General features: G+C 46.9%; 1 protein-coding gene across 2 annotated transcripts in view; it reads left to right on the forward strand.

The window, feature by feature from the left end:
- Positions 1-18,811, forward strand: part of LOC120444731 (low-density lipoprotein receptor-related protein 6) — a 29,564-nt gene extending 10,753 nt beyond the window's left edge. For both annotated transcript variants that reach the window (XM_039624658.1, XM_039624657.1), the window contains exons 3-7: positions 13,597-16,586; positions 16,649-16,806; positions 16,869-17,138; positions 17,202-17,826; positions 17,894-18,811. In XM_039624658.1, coding sequence (XP_039480592.1) covers positions 13,597-16,586; positions 16,649-16,806; positions 16,869-17,138; positions 17,202-17,826; positions 17,894-18,694 — 4,844 coding nt within the window. In that variant the 3' untranslated portion in view covers positions 18,695-18,811. The remainder of the gene's footprint in view (positions 1-13,596; positions 16,587-16,648; positions 16,807-16,868; positions 17,139-17,201; positions 17,827-17,893) is intronic.
- The last annotated feature ends 409 nt before the right edge of the window (positions 18,812-19,220 follow it).

A 19,220-nucleotide genomic window follows, 5' to 3' on the forward strand; every position in this document is an offset into this window, starting at 1 on the left:
GTATATCAATTCTGTCTCTAAATATCGTGAATATCCTGAACATGTAACTGAGGAAGTGTCTTAAGGTTTATATTATAGAATTCGTTTGGTTATAATGGAAATAGTCCACCCTGATTTCGCTCTCTGTAGAGATATCTCTTCTTTCTGGAATCGGTTGGCTTAGCTTGTTTTGGGACGCGTCTTGTTTGCTCTCCTCGTTTGCCAGAGTTACCTGCGCTACCTGAGTTCCCCCAGCTGTTCTCGAACTTGGACTACGCTACTGGCGAAGCCGAGAGTTTATATGTATGTATGTACGTGGGTCCCACTCCGCCGCCCTAATCACAAACTCAAGATTTGGGGGCGGGGGGATTGTGTTTGGGTTGTCTTTGGGTTTTGGATAGGTTTGTTTTTTTCTGGGCTGTGCCCACAAAACGCCTCGAGGCAGTCGCACTCGCCACACAACAAGCTGTTTTATGGCCAAATCCAAAGCCAAGCCAAAGCCAAAGCCAAAGCCAACGATGAAGCCAAAGCTCGTTTGTGTATCTGGCTTTGTCCCTAAACAAAAACCCGAACAAGACAACAACGGCGAGCGTAAAGAATTTGTATAAATAAAAGCGTGTAGGGGGTAACAAGCGAGTATAATAATTAAAATGAAATCAGACGGACGGCCAGAAAAAAAACCCATAAGCTCCAAAGAGGATGGATGGATGGATGAGGATGAATGGGGAGCAGCCAGCAGCTAAAGAAACACCTGAACTCCATTTAAAATGCTAAATTTGTCAACTGAATGCGAACATTGTGGCCGATTTATTTGCATGTGAAAAGCAAATCGCGCCCACAAAGGAGCCAGCCACACAATAACACAATATGACCGAAATTCAAAGCAACTAGTTTTGGATACTTGCTCGCTAGGATAGCCGAACTTTTGTCATGCTAAGTGTGATAAACATAAATTTGATTTAAATTAGCATGCGCGTTTTATTTGCGTATTTTACGTAATGCCATCAAATATATTTTTAAACTGTAAATGCGTAAAAGTTACACTTATTGGGGAATTCATACAATTTTATTCGCAATTCCTTTCGATCTTATTCGGAATTAACGCTTCATAAACACCGTATTATAACCCAAGTACCAAAACAATTCAAGTTGCGTCAACTCTAATGGCTTTCAAGATGACTTGACTGCTGGGTAATGAATTTGTAATGCTTGGGGGGATGTCTTGCATATTTGCCTTCATCGGTGACAGAGCAATTAGTTAGCCGGCACTTTCCATGGGACGGCATAAATCTGAAATTGATTTATAAATTGCCGCCTGGCAATCGCAGCAGCCACAACAGCGAGCTAAGGGAACAAGTAAATGGCAATAAAATATCAATTTGCAAGAGCTGAACATCGCTTCGCTTGGTTGGTCGCTCCTTTCGGCCAAGATATGGAGATTCAGGAGGAGATGGAGATTCAGGAGGAGATGCAGTTCCAGGAGGAGATGGAGATTCAGCAGGAGATGCATTTCCAGGTGAAGATGCTGGGGAGAAGGGGCCAATTGCAATGGTGATTTGTTTGCCGCGAGTTGGCCGTCTGCTTGGCAATTTACTTTTACAACACCCAGCACAGAATCGGTATAATTTATGCTGCAATTTATAACCAGCTCCTACTCGATGCCAGCATATTTCCATACATGGCCCAATACATGGCCCTGTCCGTGGACCGCATGTGGCAATTAACCACAAGTAAATCTCGATGTCAGATGGGCGCTGTAGAAATTTCGATTCCAATTCACTTCAATCAGTGTGCACAAATACTTGGGCCGCGACTGGCAAACTGGCAGGCAGGCAGGCAGCTCAATAATTCAATATAAATCAATTCCATCTGCCGTGCGGTGCTAATGGCCACAAGTGGAGTAGTCCCAATGGCAGTCGTCTCAATTGGCAGACTCGCTGCTGCTGTAGACATTTTTCCCTTTTTGTTTTATGCGCTTTATTTTGTACATTTTGTACATTTTGTACATTTGCAATTCCAGGCCCTCGAACTTGTAGTTGCTTTATTTGTACATGTGTACAAATTTTTATTTTGCACAAATGTTTGCTTCTGACAGCTTCACTTCCAGCTTCAGCAGCAGCTTCAGCTTCAGTCTCAACGGCGGGGCACGAAGGTGGAGGCTCCACTGTGCTGGCGGTGGAAGTGTGTTCTCGAGGACGCCCGACTTGCTGGCTGGCAACTAATTGAATGTCAATTTGTTTGTTGCCTCGCTTCCAACTGCCAACAACCAGCTGAATGTGAATGTGAGTGTAGATGTGAATGTGGATGCTACTCATTTCGTATGCCTGTCACAAGACTTCATCTGCATTAACATATTGCCTTTTGCACAGCCAATATTGAACTTGCATTATAGGCCATGCAATCACGGCAGACGGTTATTTCCAATGGCTTATTTATGCATTTATTTACCCAACTTATTTATCGCCGTGACCAACTTACCCTCGCTTTGCTTTTTTAAATAGGCAAATATTTAGGCAGCCGGGTGGTTTTCTTCTATTTGCTCTATTTGCCATGTGTCCATGTTATCTTTTATTGCTATCTGGTTCTATAGCCTCCGGTGGAATTAGGAATTTAATTAGAGGAAACCACAACTTGGCGGAACAACTGGGATTAATTTGTTATTGAAAAAGGGGTTGAGCATTTCAATGCTACACAATGGCATAAAATATTTAAATTTTTCTAGGGATTACTGATTAAACGAAAACGAACAATCAAACTCAAGGGAATTCCCTTTTGGCATAGATATGGTAAATGTTTGAAAAAAAGTAGATGAAATAAAATAAAAGGTACCAATCTTAAGAATAATAGAATATTGCGAATTTGTAAAGCGGATTGGTCAAAGTTTTCAGGCTTTTAAAGCAGTTGGGGTTATTTTGCCTTATTCTATGTGCTGTTGATAAAATCAACCACAACGTTCAGTAATGAGATGTTCTGATAAGGTTGTGTAACCCCTTATCGATAGCTTTGTTTATATGTATTCGCATGTAAATATCATTTAAAGTAAACCCGGGCATAATGAATATAATAAGCCCGCGCTCAGCTGCCTGCAAATTAATTTAAATCACCAAGCCGGCGCGCAAGAATATTAAATTTACAATTTTTCTTCACTTTTTTTTGCTGTTTGTTGCTTGTTGCCCTGCTGTGCGAGAGTACGTGGCCCACCTGCTCCTCCCCATGCTCCACCATGCCGCTGCCCTGGATTCCCCCACTGGCAATGCAATTCATAGCCAGCGAGGCACACAGCCCCGCAATCTTGATGGGCAACACTTGAGTGCAGCAACTACAACTACTCTACTGCACAACTATGCTCGTGTACGGCGGACGAACGAGGCATATTGCCATAAAATTAACGGATCCTAGGAGGATGAGGCACTGCTCTGGTCCAGGGCACTGGCAGTGCCAGTGGAGGTGGAGAAGGAGGTGGCTGTGGATGTGAAAGGGGCAGGGTTCGTGGGGCCAGAGCCAGAGCTGCAGAAAATATTAACACGATATTTTTCAAGCGAGATTGCTGCACTGCACTGCTAAAGCAGAAGAGTAAACTATATTTGCTTTAAATTTAGTTCAATCGTTAACCATATGCTAAGCTTATTGGGCGATTAAGTTTAATATACTAATATATTGAGGTGTAAACACCTCATTAATTCCAATCAGTTTTTTATAGCAAACAGCAAGTGCTTGAGGAAAAAATCAAGTTAGTTACTCAAGTTAGTCAGTCTTTAGTCAATCAAGTTAGTTAAAGATCGTAATACGTTTACACCGGTGGTAATGGGACATAAAAAAAGCAATCCTTGTCGTACTCAGATGAAAGTCTTAATTGAGAAAGCTTCACGAATCTGGGTCACACACTTATTTTTGTCAGTGTGCTGATGCGGCTGTTGGGGCTGCTGCTTCAGCTCCTGCTGCTGATTTTTCTGCTGCTGCTGCAGTTGCTGTGGCTGTTGCTGTTGCTGTTGCTGTTGCTGTTCCTCTGACCAACCCACATCGTTATCATAATATGAATGGTGGTGGCCCCAGTCGTGCCGTCGCTGGCTGTGTGGGCGGGGCCGCCTCCATTTTCTACCTTCCACCTCGGCTTGATTATGAGTGAGTGCGCCACAGCCATGGGAACACAGCCCAACCGAACAGAACTGAACAGAACAGAAACATTGAGCATGGTCATGTGCTTGTCAGACCCATTCCCCGCCAGCTTTCTGGCTGCTGACATGTGGGTACAGTGTTTCCTCGACAGCCCAACCCCCAGTGGGTTGAGCCAACCAACCAGCAACCCTGCATATCCTGCACATCCTACACATCCTACCATTGCTGATAATGATGCAGCGCTTTATACGCTGACTAGGCTTGTATCCTTCGGCTGCAGGAGCAGGACCAAGAGCAGAAGCTGCGCTTGCAGTTCGTCCTCTGCCCATCGTTGTCACGTATTTGGCACAAGTATTTAATTAGGAAGTGCTTACGTGTAAAGCGCTTCGAGTAAGCACTCAAACAATGCATTTTTTCAACGCCAAATCATCAGAAAACCAATTTCATTTCGTGCACAGGAATTAGAACCTTGAACATACTTTAAGCTTTAATTAAACTGTGCAGTGGCAAGCCGTGCTGGAATGTTCGGAACTTTTAGCCAGATTTTCATTAAAACTTGTTGGCAACTTAACTACATTTAAAATGGGATTCGTGTGGGAAAGACTTTATTTTAATTGGGTCAAACGAAAGTTGTGACACTAAAGGCAACCGGATTACCATTACCATAAATGTTTCTACTACTCTACCCAAGTTGGCAGTGGCTAAAACAAAATGTTATCGGCAAAAGAGCTTAAAGCAGTTATCCAAGAAATTATTTGCTGCTCAAAATGATAATTGGCACAGTTGATCGACCACTTACACACCATAACAGTTCTTCGACATGCCAGGCAGCACTGAGTGCCTCTTGTTGGAATTGAAGTTCGTCTTCCTTGACTTGAAATTGATGCAAATTTCTATGGCCCAGGGCCCTGATGCTGATGGACGGTTGGCAGAGTTCTCTGCCAGTGCAAAGCAGCAGCATCTGACCTCTCCACACCTCAAATATAGTGAAGCCCCCCCCTCCACCTCCACCTCCATCTCCATCTCCAGCTCCACCTAACGATGCCGATTTGCTTTTGGGCCACTGTCATTTGCAGAACCGAAGCTCCTTTAAAGAGCTCTTGGCCCACTCGAGTGTCTTTGGCCCTCTTAACCCTCGGGCGACTAACCAATGAGCTGAGGAAATATTCTCGAATAAAAACGAGTAGAGTAACTCCTCCGCCCCCGATTTTACTGATAGATGTACCTTGTTCTGCACTCCATACCATGCTCCTCCATCGCTGTGCAACTGCAACAGCGTCCCAGCATCTTTGTGGCATAGAGATTGTTGCTGCTGCTGCTGCCGCTGAATGTCTGCGCCTTTTTCCATGTTGTGTCGTCTTGCTGCTGGTGTGTTTTTTCCGTTTTCCGTTTTCTGTTTTCTGTTTTCTGTTGGGGGGCACAGCACGTTTTCCGTTTGGAAAAGATAACAAACCCAATCGTTTGTGCAACATTTTCAACAGTTTTGGCACGATTCCTACCACAACGCTTCTGCTTTGCCTCGCCCCTCTGTCTCTTTCTTTTGTCAGCCAGCTATCTCTTTCTGTGTGGCACCAATTTGGGGAATGCTTTTTGTTGCTGTAGCTCTGGCGCTGCACACAGAGAGAATGGGTTTGTTTTCGAGGATTGTATAGAGCTCCCAGGGAACTCAAGTACAGCAGCAGCTTAACATTTAACATTTCTCGTACAGCAAGCCTTTTTGCAATAAATTTTCGAGATTCACAAACTAATTTTTTTGCGGTGCAGCTTTAGCCTGGCCAGCTTCTTCTTTTGGCTGCTCCCCCGAAGCGCGAACGAGTTGAGTTTTGGCAAGTCTTTCCCTTCCGAACGTGCAAATTGCATGCTGTGCGAGTTAATGGCGTTTCGCAGGGGATTTGCTGGTTGGGGGCGGGGAAAATGGGTGTTGATGCTAACGAGTTGAGAGAAAATAAAGTTCATGACTTCATTTTTTTCCCCTCAGTATTTTATTTGGCTGGGCACGTCTTCTGCTGCTTTGTTCGTGATGGTTATGCTTAGCACCATCATACACCCAGAAACACACACACACACACACACACACTGTTTCAGACGCCCTGAATGAAGAAGAAATTCGGTCTTGGGGTTGAACAGCCATATCCATCTGCATAATATTTAAATGCTCCATTCCATCAAGCAAATGGAAAGATCGTCGCATCCGTCCACCGCCCATTGTAATATAATGTTGAGGATTTTAAATAAAACATGAGGCCCGGCCAGAAGGAGCAGCCAAACAATGGCTGAGCAAAATGCTCTCGGCCCCTTTTCGGGCACAATTGCAATTTCCACTTTTGGCTTCGACTGGCGGCTATAGCTGTTGCTTTAGCTGTATAACTCCAGTCCACAGCTGCATCAACGGAGTGCTCTACTATATACTCGTACTCGCACTTCGTTTTGTTTCGCGTGGAGTGGAGTTTGCTGTTTGCTGTTTGCTGTTTGGAGTTGATGATGTTTGCCCGATAAGTGGGCAAAGGACTGGAGTGGAGGAGCATCGGATCATCGGGCTGTGGGCAATTTTCAACGAGCTGGGCTGGCCTGATGATGATCTGAGCTGCAGATGCATCCTTCAGCTTTGGCCAGCGCTTATTATGAGGAGCTGCCTTTCCGGGTTCTCTGCGGATTCTGTTGTTTTTGGCATAAATTTTAATGCCATCATGAGTTCATGGTCCAAACTGTAGCCGCTGGGTTCGATAATAATTCAGCAACGCTCCTAAGACTGTATGTAAAAAAAAGAGCATGAGAACAAATACAGTTGTATATTAATTTTAACTTTCCACATTTCAAGCATTAAATTAATTGAACCAAATGAAATCCAGCAAAATATAGAGTGCCGCATAAATTGCAATCAGATTAATGTGACTTTGAGCAACTCAAGCATAAGATTAAAGTTCCTATACAAGTGCTTATTATTCGCAGTTTTCCCCGTCGTTTTAATGTTGTTTTGATCAAGTAGTGGCTGGCAGCTTGTTAACTGCCTCAACGAACTCTGATGATGATGTGGATGTGGATGTGGATCTGTATCCGGATGCAGGCAGTCATGTTTATGTTTAACTTTTTAAATGTTAATGCTGCGAGCGGAGTTTTAATGCATTTTAAGTTGCTGTTGCCACGAGTTTGGTTGTCCGTATGTCCATGTGTCCGTATGTCCGTTTGTCCGTTGGTCCGTTCCTCCAGCTCGCTTCAGTGGACATGCCATCAAAATTCGCCATGCTGCTGGCTACTCGCAATTTTCCATGCACATTATCGGGCCAGGAGAAGCTGATTTCCATTTTGGTGTGTTTTTTGCGCCACCACAGAGATTATTTAGCATTTTTCCCGCATCCGTCGACGGGTTCATACGATTTGTGGTTTGTTGATTTTTCCCATTCAACGCTCCATCGCTCTTTGCCCACCAACCCATGCCCGTCCATCGTTCAGCAACACAATCATTATGGTCGCGCTGCCATCCGTCCAAGTTCCAGTCTTTTAGTTGGCAATTGGCGTTGCCGGGAACATCGCAGCGTATTTATTTTAACGTTAATGGCCAGTTGTCATATCGGGCGAGCAGAGACAGGCACCCCGCAGCCACATCCCTCATCCTCAGCCTCAGCCTCATCTCCATCTCCATCCACATCCTCATCAGATTCGGATTCACCCACCCCGATCCGCTCCGCTCCGTTCCGCAGCACGCGGCGATTACATTTTAAGTAGGTGTGTGAACATTTTCGTGTCAGTGGTTTTGGTTTTAATTTAAAGCTGTCGGGGATGCTGTAGCCAGATTAACCAGGGTTGTCCACTTTTTTGACAGCCCTTTTGCCATCATTCAGGGTTGCCACGAGCATCTATTGTTCAGTTTAATTAAATGAGAGATAATAAAATTGAAATTATTTTCCAATAGAAAATGGATTGCGAAATAATTGAAAAGCATTTAGAGCCTGCAGTGTACTTAAGTACTTAACCATGCTGTAAAGCACTGTTGCTGCTCTTTAATATCAACAATACCATTCGGCAGTATTGTATTAAGCTAAAGAAAATCCCTTTAGTTTTCAGCTTGAAGTTAGGTAGTTCAGCACAATCAGCTCAATCTGCATATTCTGTCCGAGCAATGAAGTAAAAAATCAGAAGTGAACACCAGCAGCAAAGCAAAAAGGTTCGCAATTTCGGCTGGGATCTCAAGTTGCAGGCAAAGGAGAGCGAAGTCCCATCTCGTCCTTGATAACCATTAACAATTTGGCAAACTGGCAAACTGGCAAACTGGAAAACGAAAAGGGGAATGACGAAAAAACAAGACAGCCAGGCAAACTTCATCATCGTCGAGAGCAGTGGGAAAGAGCTTCATCATCAAGGTGATCATGGGTACCATGATTATTATTATCGTACGCAGGCAACCAAGCATATGTGTTAACTTGAAGTTAAGTGGATTCGCTGGAGGATTCTCCGCTCCTCTAGAACATCTTGCATCCATTCCCGCTTCCCTCTTCGTGTTGATAATTTAAATGAGTGAACTCCTGGGTCCGGATGGTCGGTTGGCTTGGCTTGGCTTGGCTTGGCTGTTTGGATCCCAGACGTGGTCTGGGTCTCCTCTGGTATCTTCGCATTTTTATCTCTTTACCTTTTTTCGTGGGCTTGTTGTTCTCATGTTTCCATCGTGTTGTATGTAAAATGCACAGAACACGGAGCTGGGAGCAGAGTGGATGGCGATGGGTATGGAGATGGAGATGGAGATGATGGTTGGGATGGAGGCCAAAGTTTGCCCGCAACACATCTTAAATTTTCACAAAATTGCTTTCTTTCGTTGGCTTTGTTCGGCTTTGGTTTTGGTTTTGGTTTTGGTTCTGGCTTTGGCTTTTTTGTGTGTTCGACGAGTTTTGCTTGAATAACTTTGGCTGGCTTTCGTGGCAGGTGCTCCTCCTTCGCCATCGCCTTCGCCTTTGAATTCGCCTTTGCTTCCTCGTCTTTTCCAGTGCTCCGAGTGCTCCTCCTGTTGCTCAGTTTGTTGGCCATTAGGGCGGAACTGGCATGTCAACGCCTGATTGACGAAACAATGAATAAGTTGTGAATATTATGCAGCTGGCTCAGTGATTGAGGATGTGGAAAAAAGCCAGCAGACTGTGATGCAAATGATGGGCTAGAGTCTTGTAATTATAAAATTAAATAAAAGAGTACTTCCCCGAGAACGTAAAATCTCGTCATATACACTAAAAGAAATGTTTTCGAAATGCTAAATTATTTAAAAATAAATTCAAGATTTTAAAACTTAACTTGCTGAAATATATATGTAGCATCATTTTAAAACGATATATCTAATGAAAATAAATATTTCTAAACTAAAAATCACATTTGTCCAGAGCAAGTTCGCGCTGCAGAGGCCTGACTGTGCTCTGAAAACGGAGGCAGGGCGAACCTAATGGAAAGGTTTCAGGAGCCCAGAGCTGGCCAGCTCCTCTTTCGCTGCCACACTTGTTAACGCCTTTGGACTCGGATAGCTGCCGTCTCCATTTACTGGCTGGAATTGCATTTGCTGCCAACGAAGTTTTCACAGTACCAGTCCCAGTCCCAGTTCGTTGGCAACGTCGTCTGGCCAGGTCTGGTCTTTCCCTGGTTTTGCCCTGGTCTTCATGGGCCGGCCTCAACTCTTTGCCTGCTCACCATCTCGTATCCAACTTCACGTTTTGTCCCGCAATTTGCCATGGACATTGCTGCAGCTTGTCGTCTGTCGTCTGGCTGCTGGTGAAGGTGCGAGTAATTGATAAAAAGCATGTTACATATATAATTTATTGAGCATTCAGCCGGCACTTCAGCCTCCAACATCCAACATCCAGCATTCTCCATCCAGCATGATGTATGTATGTTAAGCTGTGAGATGTGAGTTGTGAGATGTGGCGAACGCCTAATGGACGACAGTTGATAACAGCCTCGTTTATGCACGTACAGTTCCTCCTCATCAGGGGGCTCTTGAAAACTTTGTTACCTTAAGTAGCTGCATTTCACGTCTCCCGGATGCTGGATGGATGATGCGGCTTTCAATGGGACTTTCAATGTGGCTTGCAAGACTTCTGCTCACTTGGAGTTGCGGGATAGCTGCCGTGCTTTAGTTATTTATTTATTTTGTTCAATTTTGTTATGAATGCCATGCAGAATTCCCAGCTATCCAGCTCTCTCTTTCTTTAGTTTGGCAGTTGGGGAAAAAAGGCTATGACAAACACCAGGGCACATTGCTCCCTTCAATGCTATTTTAGTGCAGCTTTTTTGCTTCTGCTCCTGCACATTTAATTAAAAATTATTCATGGGCGAAATTAATTATGGAGCGTGGCAGTGAGTCCCTACAGCGCAGTGCAAGAAATCGGGGATGCGACTGTAATAATTGATTTTCCTGAAAATTACTGCACTTTATCGCAAACTATGATTAGTATAATAACAGAGAAATTGCTAAAGATTTTATCGAACACGACTCATCGTAGAAATCATCACGAAATCGCACCTGCTTCACTCAAGTCACCTTGAGCAATATGCATGTACTTTAAACTGCATATATCTTGATATAACACTGGTATCTTTTACGAGATGCTTTAGGTACCTGATTAGTGATTCCCCCAGTGTAGCCTCAAAGTCCTCGGTGCACTTCGTCCTTAGCCAACAACAAGTACAACAATGAGCGCATGCAAAATGCGAGGAACAAAAACCACAGCGATGGAGCAGAGCTGTGGCATGAGCAGTGGCATACCGTACGAACGGTTGACTAGATGGATGCCCGGCATCCTGACATCCTGGCAGCCAACTGGTGAACGGTTCTGCCATTCTGGCATTCTGCCGGCTGCCTATTTAGCCGGGCCAGGCTCTTCAACACATTTAAATAGCTGCAACTTCCGTTGCAACTAGTGCGGCTAGCTGCCACCCATTTTGGTGGCAGCAGGACTCGAGTGTTGCCAGTGCCGGGATGCGGATGGAGTGGCAGCATCCTGCTCTTGCACCTCCCCCATACTCTTGCATACTCTTGAGCTCACTTAAAGTTTACTGCACCATATCCCCGATGCCCACTATCCGCCGGATTCGCTGAGTTTCCCGAGATCCCGCCCCGCTCCAGTTGGCCAACAATAACAGCACTTGCACTCATTTAGCATTTAAGTGCAGTTGTTGCTGCCTGCTGGGTGGAGGTGCCAGTGGTGCCAGTGGTGCCAGTAGTAGAACCAACTCACCTGGACCATGGGGGTCGCCATGTGCTGACGTCGCGTTCAAATTGTCGACTCGGTCATCCGAATTATGCCATTTTGCCACAAGCCATTGGAGGGCGGAAGGCACTGGCATCCCCTCCCGGCCAGAGGCGGTGCCAATCGTCGAGCCGCGTCATTCACATGAGCATCCGTTGCCCATTTCAATACCCTTGGCTGCTCCTGGCTGTTTCCCATCGCCCGCTTCCATTCCCATCTGGCATCTGGCATCTGGGATCTGGGATCTGGGGTCTGGTATCCGACTGGCACTCCTGCTCCCACTGGAGCCTCTTGTCCCGACCCGAACCCAGTTGTATACATTAATAATTAAAATATTTTCCCAAGTTTGAATGAAGTGCAGGCAGGAGGAATCAACGGGTTACGCCACGGTTCCATCTCTGGCTGCGTCTGCATTTCAATTTCGGTCGAGTGTGTGTGCCTGCACTGCACGAAAAGGTATGCATTATACAGCATTTGATTTAACAAAGCAAAGCCAAAGAAATCAGAAAATAGCTGAATGGATCTGGGTATTTGCAAGGCTTTATCAAGCGATTTTATAACCAGCTAACATAAAAGTGATTCCTTTTGTAGTCCTGTCATCTGAAGAAATGTGGCTTGCTTGCTGGAGCAGCGTGTAAGCTGCTTTAGGGGTTACATAACAGGGACTTAGATTATTTCCTTTGGGAAACCGTATTCAAGTTGGAATTTTCTCCATATTTTTTCGCTTGGTGCAGAGGAAAACGAGATGGTTGTTTGAGGGACTTCGCTTCATGGCTTGGTACTCGACTTGATGAGCATGTCTGCTGATGTTGTTTTTGTTGCTCCTGCTGCTGTAGATGTTGATGATGTTTTTTTTTCTGTTTCTGTTTTTGTTTTTGTTGGTAATGATGTTGATTTCTTTACGCTTCACTGCCGTCTGCGGAGGAGCATAAAAAATGTGAATAATATTGTAGGATTTGCAGTTAAGTGCCGTGCGGATCAACCGAACAGCAGCGTCATCTGGCCGCAACGCATTTCCATTGTCAGCATCCAGGGATTACGGTGCACATTACTTCCGAACATAATGATATAGGATTGCCGCATTAGCACTATTATCGAACCATTCCAGAACAGCTAGGCAAATACTTGCCCACTACGGCAGCATATAGTACTTATGCATATACATATGGTCGCTGTACGGATGTTTGTATGCAAATATTGTTGCATTTGCACACTTGGCATATAAATCCTGTTGCTCCACCCGGGGCCAACTACCAGGCGATGGGCGGAATGGGGCTGAAAAGCGGGCGGAAAAGAGGGCGTGTGTGCACGCTTGATGGCGTATGAGCAGGCAACCAAGCAAGCAACCAACCCACTTTGCAAAATGTCACCATTTTTGTTTTCGGTCCTCCACGCCAGTTTCCCACCTCTCCCCCCCATTCGCCAAATGCTTGATGGATTACTCGAGAGCCAGCTGCTCTGCTCCTCCGCTCCTCCGCCTGGTTGCATAAATATTGCAAATGCCTGACGCGCTGGCAGGCCGGATGATGGACGGGATCGGGGGATTTGGGGGCATTGCATTCCGCGCAGCTCCTGTTGCCTTGTGGGTCAACATTTTGCAACTGAAAGTGGACCTATCTTAAGAATGCTCTAGTGCAGATACTTGAATGGCTAAAATACTCAATGGGGTTTCTTACAGTAACTCTTATTCCATTTTATAGCATTTCAAATAACAAGTCTTACAAGCCAAACCAATCTGCTTACGATTTTTAATAGCTTTCCAACCTGTTGTTGCACAACACTACCACTGCTATTAAACAAATTCTAATTAATATTTTGTGTAACAGCAGGTTAAAGTTACGCAGTCCATGTTTATTTTAGTGGCAGTGCAGCAGGCAGCCAGCTGAAATTTGTTCCACATGCTGCACCTCCATGAGCTTATTCATACGCAATTAGATCAGCGCTGCAGCGAACAGAAGCTTGGAGTGCTGTAACCACCCACCCGCCGAACTTGGCCTGTTCCACCCACCCACTCACTTACTCACTCACTTACCCACATGTGCCCATGCTCAGGCACATCCACATCCATATCCATATCCATATCCACATCCACATGCCCATGCACATAAATGGTTAACAAAGAACTGCCTGGGCGTATAGTTGCGATTGCATTTACCATTTACTACGGCAACAATTCCGGCTCTGCCATATTGTTAACCACTCGAGCCGGCGAACCTTGTTGCTTATTTAATACCCAGCTGCGATGGTCTAACCCGGTTTTTATTCTCCCACTTACTTGCAGTTCACATGCCCAGCTCCTCATCCCTGATAGCCAGCCCGCCAGCCAGTGCGTTCGTCAACACGCCGGCCACCCTGCTCTTCACCACGCGCCACGACATCCAGGTGGCGAACATCACGAGGCCCACGGGCGGACCTCAGATCGATGTGATCGTTAGGGATCTGGCCGAGGCGATGGCCATCGATTTCTACTACGCAAAGAACCTGGTCTGCTGGACGGATTCCGGCCGGGAGATCATTGAGTGTGCGCAAACCAACTCCTCGGCACTGCAGCCGCTGTTGCGGGCGCCCAAGCAAACTGTGATATCCACGGGTCTGGACAAGCCCGAGGGCCTGGCCATCGACTGGTATACGGACAAGATCTACTGGACGGATGGCGAGAAGAACCGCATTGAGGTGGCCACGCTGGATGGTCGCTACCAGAAGGTGCTGTTCTGGACGGATCTGGATCAGCCGCGAGCGGTGGCCGTGGTTCCCGCACGCAAATTGCTCATCTGGACGGATTGGGGGGAGTACCCCAAGATTGAGCGAGCCAGCATGGACGGGGATCCACTGTCCCGCATGACTTTGGTCAAGGAGCATGTGTTCTGGCCCAACGGATTGGCAGTGGACCTTAAGAACGAGCTCATCTACTGGACAGATGGCAAGCACCATTTCATCGACGTGATGAGATTAGATGGAAGCAGTCGGCGAACGATAGTCAACAACCTGAAGTATCCCTTTAGTTTGACCTTCTTCGATGATCGCTTGTACTGGACGGATTGGCAGAGGGGCTCCCTGAATGCCCTGGACCTGCAAACCCTCGAACTAAAGGAGCTTATAGACACGCCCAAGGCACCGAACTCTGTCAGAGCATGGGATCCCTCACTGCAGCCTTATGAGGATAATCCCTGTGCTCACAACAATGGAAATTGCTCACATCTCTGCCTGCTGGCTACAAACTCGCAGGGATTTAGTTGCGCCTGTCCCACCGGTGTGAAGCTAATCTCTGCAAATACCTGTGCCAATGGGTCTCAGGAGATGATGTTCATTGTGCAGCGAACGCAGATTAGCAAGATATCCCTGGATTCACCCGATTACACCATCTTCCCGCTGCCTTTGGGAAAGGTAAAGTACGCAATAGCCATCGATTACGATCCAGTGGAGGAGCATATCTATTGGTCCGATGTGGAGACGTACACGATCAAAAGAGCTCATGCCGATGGCACCGGAGTGACCGACTTTGTGACCTCCGAGGTCAGGCATCCCGATGGTTTGGCACTGGACTGGCTGGCTCGCAATCTCTACTGGACGGATACGGTGACGGATCGAATAGAGGTTTGCCGCCTGGACGGTACGGCGAGAAAAGTGTTGATCTATGAACATTTGGAGGAGCCGAGAGCCATTGCAGTGGCTCCCTCGCTGGGCTGGATGTTCTGGAGCGACTGGAACGAGCGCAAGCCCAAGGTAGAGCGTGCTTCTCTGGATGGATCCGAGCGTGTGGTTCTGGTCTCCGAGAATCTGGGCTGGCCGAATGGCATTGCCTTGGATATTGAGGCCAAGGCCATCTACTGGTGCGATGGCAAGACGGACAAGATCGAGGTGGCCAACATGGATGGGTCTGGCCGTCGTGTGGTAATCAGCGACAATCTAAAGCATCTGTTTGGCCTGAGCATCCTGGATGACTACCTATACTGGACGGACTGGCAACGTCGCTCGATAGATCGCGCCCACAAGATAACAGGCAACAATCGGATAGTGGTTGTTGATCAGTATCCGGATTTGATGGGACTTAAGGTGACACGGTTGCGGGAAGTGAGGGGCCACAATGCTTGTGCGGTGCGCAATGGAGGATGCTCGCATCTCTGCTTGAATCGTCCCAGGGATTATGTCTGCCGGTGTGCCATCGATTACGAACTGGCCAACGACAAGCGAACATGTGTGGTGCCAGCTGCATTTCTGCTGTTCTCGCGCCAGGAGCACATTGGTCGCATTTCTATCGAGTACAACGAGGGTAACCACAACGACGAGAGGATACCGTTCAAGGATGTGCGGGATGCACATGCCCTGGATGTTTCGGTGGCTGAGCGAAGGATTTACTGGACAGATCAGAAGAGCAAATGCATCTTCCGGGCCTTTTTGAATGGTTCGTACGTTCAGCGGATTGTGGACTCCGGTCTGATTGGTCCCGATGGCATCGCCGTCGATTGGCTGGCCAATAATATTTACTGGTCAGATGCAGAAGCGCGTCGCATTGAAGTGGCTCGCTTAGATGGCAGCAGTCGGCGGGTGCTCCTTTGGAAAGGTGTGGAGGAGCCACGTTCCCTGGTCCTGGAACCGCGACGCGGTTACATGTACTGGACGGAATCGCCGACAGACTCAATTCGCAGAGCGGCCATGGACGGATCTGACTTGCAGACCATCGTAGCGGGTGCCAATCATGCCGCCGGCCTAACCTTCGACCAGGAGACAAGACGACTGTACTGGGCCACCCAATCCCGGCCAGCTAAAATCGAAAGTGCTGATTGGGATGGTAAGAGGCGGCAGATTCTGGTTGGCAGCGATATGGATGAGCCGTATGCGGTGTCCTTGTACCAGGACTATGTGTACTGGAGCGACTGGAACACTGGGGACATTGAGCGAGTGCACAAGGCCACGGGTCAGAATCGCAGCCTGGTGCACTCGGGCATGACGTACATTACCTCGCTGCTGGTGTTCAACGAAAAGCGCCAGACAGGTGTGAATCCGTGCAAGGTGAACAATGGAGGTTGTTCACATCTCTGCTTGTCTCAGCCCGGAAGACGGGGCATGACCTGCGCCTGCCCCACCCACTACCAGTTGGCCAAGGACGGCGTCTCCTGTATTCCCCCGAGAAACTACATTATCTTCAGCCAGAGGAACAGCTTTGGGCGATTGCTGCCGAACACCACGGATTGCCCAAACATTCCACTGCCCGTCTCTGGCAAGAATATTCGTGCTGTGGACTACGATCCCATCACTCATCATATCTATTGGGTAAGCTTAAAGATTAGCTTATTGAAGAAATCACTTAAACCATTGCATATTTACAAACCTAGATTGAGGGCAGGAGTCACAGCATCAAACGATCACTTGCCAACGGAACAAAAGTCAGCTTATTGGCTAATTCCGGCCAGCCTTTTGACCTGGCCATCGACATAATTGGGCGCCTACTCTTCTGGACTTGCTCCCAGTCAAACAGTATCAACGTCACCAGGTAAATATTAAATAAACCCATTATCGTAACGAATAAGGGTTAATAATATTATGTAATTGAAGTTTCCTGGGCGAATCCGTTGGCGTCATCGACACGGGAGATTCAGAGAAGCCTCGCAACATTGCAGTGCATGCCATGAAGCGCCTGCTCTTCTGGACAGATGTAGGTAGTCATCAGGCTATAATACGTGCCCGAGTTGACGGCAATGAGCGCGTGGAGCTGGCTTACAAACTGGAGGGCGTAACTGCCTTAGCTTTGGATCAGCAGTCCGATATGATTTACTATGCACATGGCAAGCGAATAGATGCCATTGACATCAACGGGAAGAACAAGTAAGTTTGAAAGTATATTGTACACATTTTGGAATTATCTTATATGTATTTTTTTTTACCTAGAAAAACACTTGTTTCTATGCACATTTCGCAAGTGATCAACATCGCCGCCTTGGGTGGCTTTGTCTACTGGCTGGATGACAAAACCGGTGTAGAACGGATTACGGTCAATGGCGAAAGACGATCTGCTGAACTGCAGCGCCTACCTCAAATCACCGACATCCGTGCCGTTTGGACACCGGATCCGAAAGTGCTGCGAAACCACACGTGCATGCACAGCCGAACCAAGTGCTCCCACATCTGCATTGCTAGCGGCGAAGGAATTGCTCGTACCCGCGACGTCTGCTCCTGCCCAAAGCATCTTATGCTGCTGGAGGACAAGGAGAACTGCGGCGCTTTTCCCGCCTGTGGTCCGGATCACTTTACATGCGCGGCTCCCGTATCGGGAATCAGTGACGTGAACAAAGACTGCATCCCCGCCTCCTGGCGCTGTGACGGACAGAAGGATTGTCCGGACAAGTCAGACGAGGTGGGTTGTCCCACTTGCCGGGCAGATCAGTTTAGCTGTCAGTCGGGCGAGTGCATCGACAAGTCGCTGGTGTGCGATGGCACCACAAATTGTGCCAACGGTCATGATGAAGCGGATTGTTGCAAGCGGCCAGGGGAGTTCCAGTGTCCCATTAATAAGGTAAGTTTCTCATTTACCATTTACCAACAGCCGTTGAATTGTTTTAACTGATTTTGAAATCTTTTAGCTCTGCATCTCGGCCGCCTTGCTCTGTGATGGCTGGGAGAACTGCGCCGACGGAGCCGATGAATCCTCGGATATCTGCCTTCAGCGCCGCATGGCTCCCGCTACCGACAAACGGGCCTTTATGATTTTGATCGGCGCTACCATGATCACCATATTTTCGATTGTATATTTGCTGCAGTTCTGCCGCACGCGGATCGGAAAGAGTCGAACGGAGCCGAAGGATGATCAGGCCACTGATCCATTGTCGCCCTCGACGCTGAGCAAATCTCAAAGAGTTTCCAAAATCGCTTCCGTGGCGGATGCAGTACGCATGTCTACACTGAACTCGCGCAACAGCATGAACTCCTACGATCGCAATCATATCACAGGCGCATCGAGTTCAACGACGAATGGTAGCAGTATGGTGGCATATCCGATCAATCCACCACCGTCGCCGGCAACCAGATCGCGTCGTCCGTACAGGCACTACAAGATCATCAATCAGCCTCCACCACCCACGCCCTGCTCCACGGACATTTGTGATGAGTCCGACTCGAATTATACGAGCAAATCGAACAGCAATAACAGTAATGGGGGAGCCACAAAGCATTCTTCCAGTTCGGCAGCAGCATGCTTGCAATATGGCTACGATAGTGAGCCGTATCCGCCGCCGCCGACACCACGCTCCCATTACCACAGCGATGTGCGCATTGTGCCGGAATCCTCCTGCCCGCCATCGCCGTCGTCGCGGAGCTCCACGTACTTCTCGCCGCTCCCGCCCCCGCCATCACCAGTACAGTCGCCCAGTCGTGGATTTACGTAACATTTTGAGAGTTACATGTAAATTGAGAGAAGGAGCAACATATCACTTCTTTGCAAAGCTTTTCGTTTTATGAACTTTTTATTTACCCAATTCTAATTGCTACAACTGATTTGTAAATATGTATGTGAGTTTAATTGGTCATTTAAGGCTTTAACTAATTTTAATTATAGCTTAGAGAGAGCGTCCATGCCTGAAGGACTTATTCGATCTCGTTAAGTTTCATTTTGCCAGATAGCCCGAAATAGAATGCAGTACAACGCTTTGCAGCTACCACACGCAACAATAGACTGCAGATTATTAGCAATTACCTTAGGTCTAAATGATGTAATATTCGATAAGTGAGTCTTTTGAAATTCCGTGTGCCAAATTTTCCGAAACCTGACAGAAAATTCACAAATGGTTAAAACCTAAATACGCAATTTTAATTTAAATGCATTTAACACCTAGACTTAGTTTAATATTTAGTTTAAAAGTGTAAATAGATAACTATATTACGAAGCAATATTGACGAATATGCGACTAATTC

This window comes from Drosophila santomea, chromosome 2R, assembly GCF_016746245.2.
Source record: "Drosophila santomea strain STO CAGO 1482 chromosome 2R, Prin_Dsan_1.1, whole genome shotgun sequence".
In the NCBI taxonomy this organism is placed as follows: Eukaryota; Metazoa; Arthropoda; class Insecta; order Diptera; family Drosophilidae; genus Drosophila; species Drosophila santomea.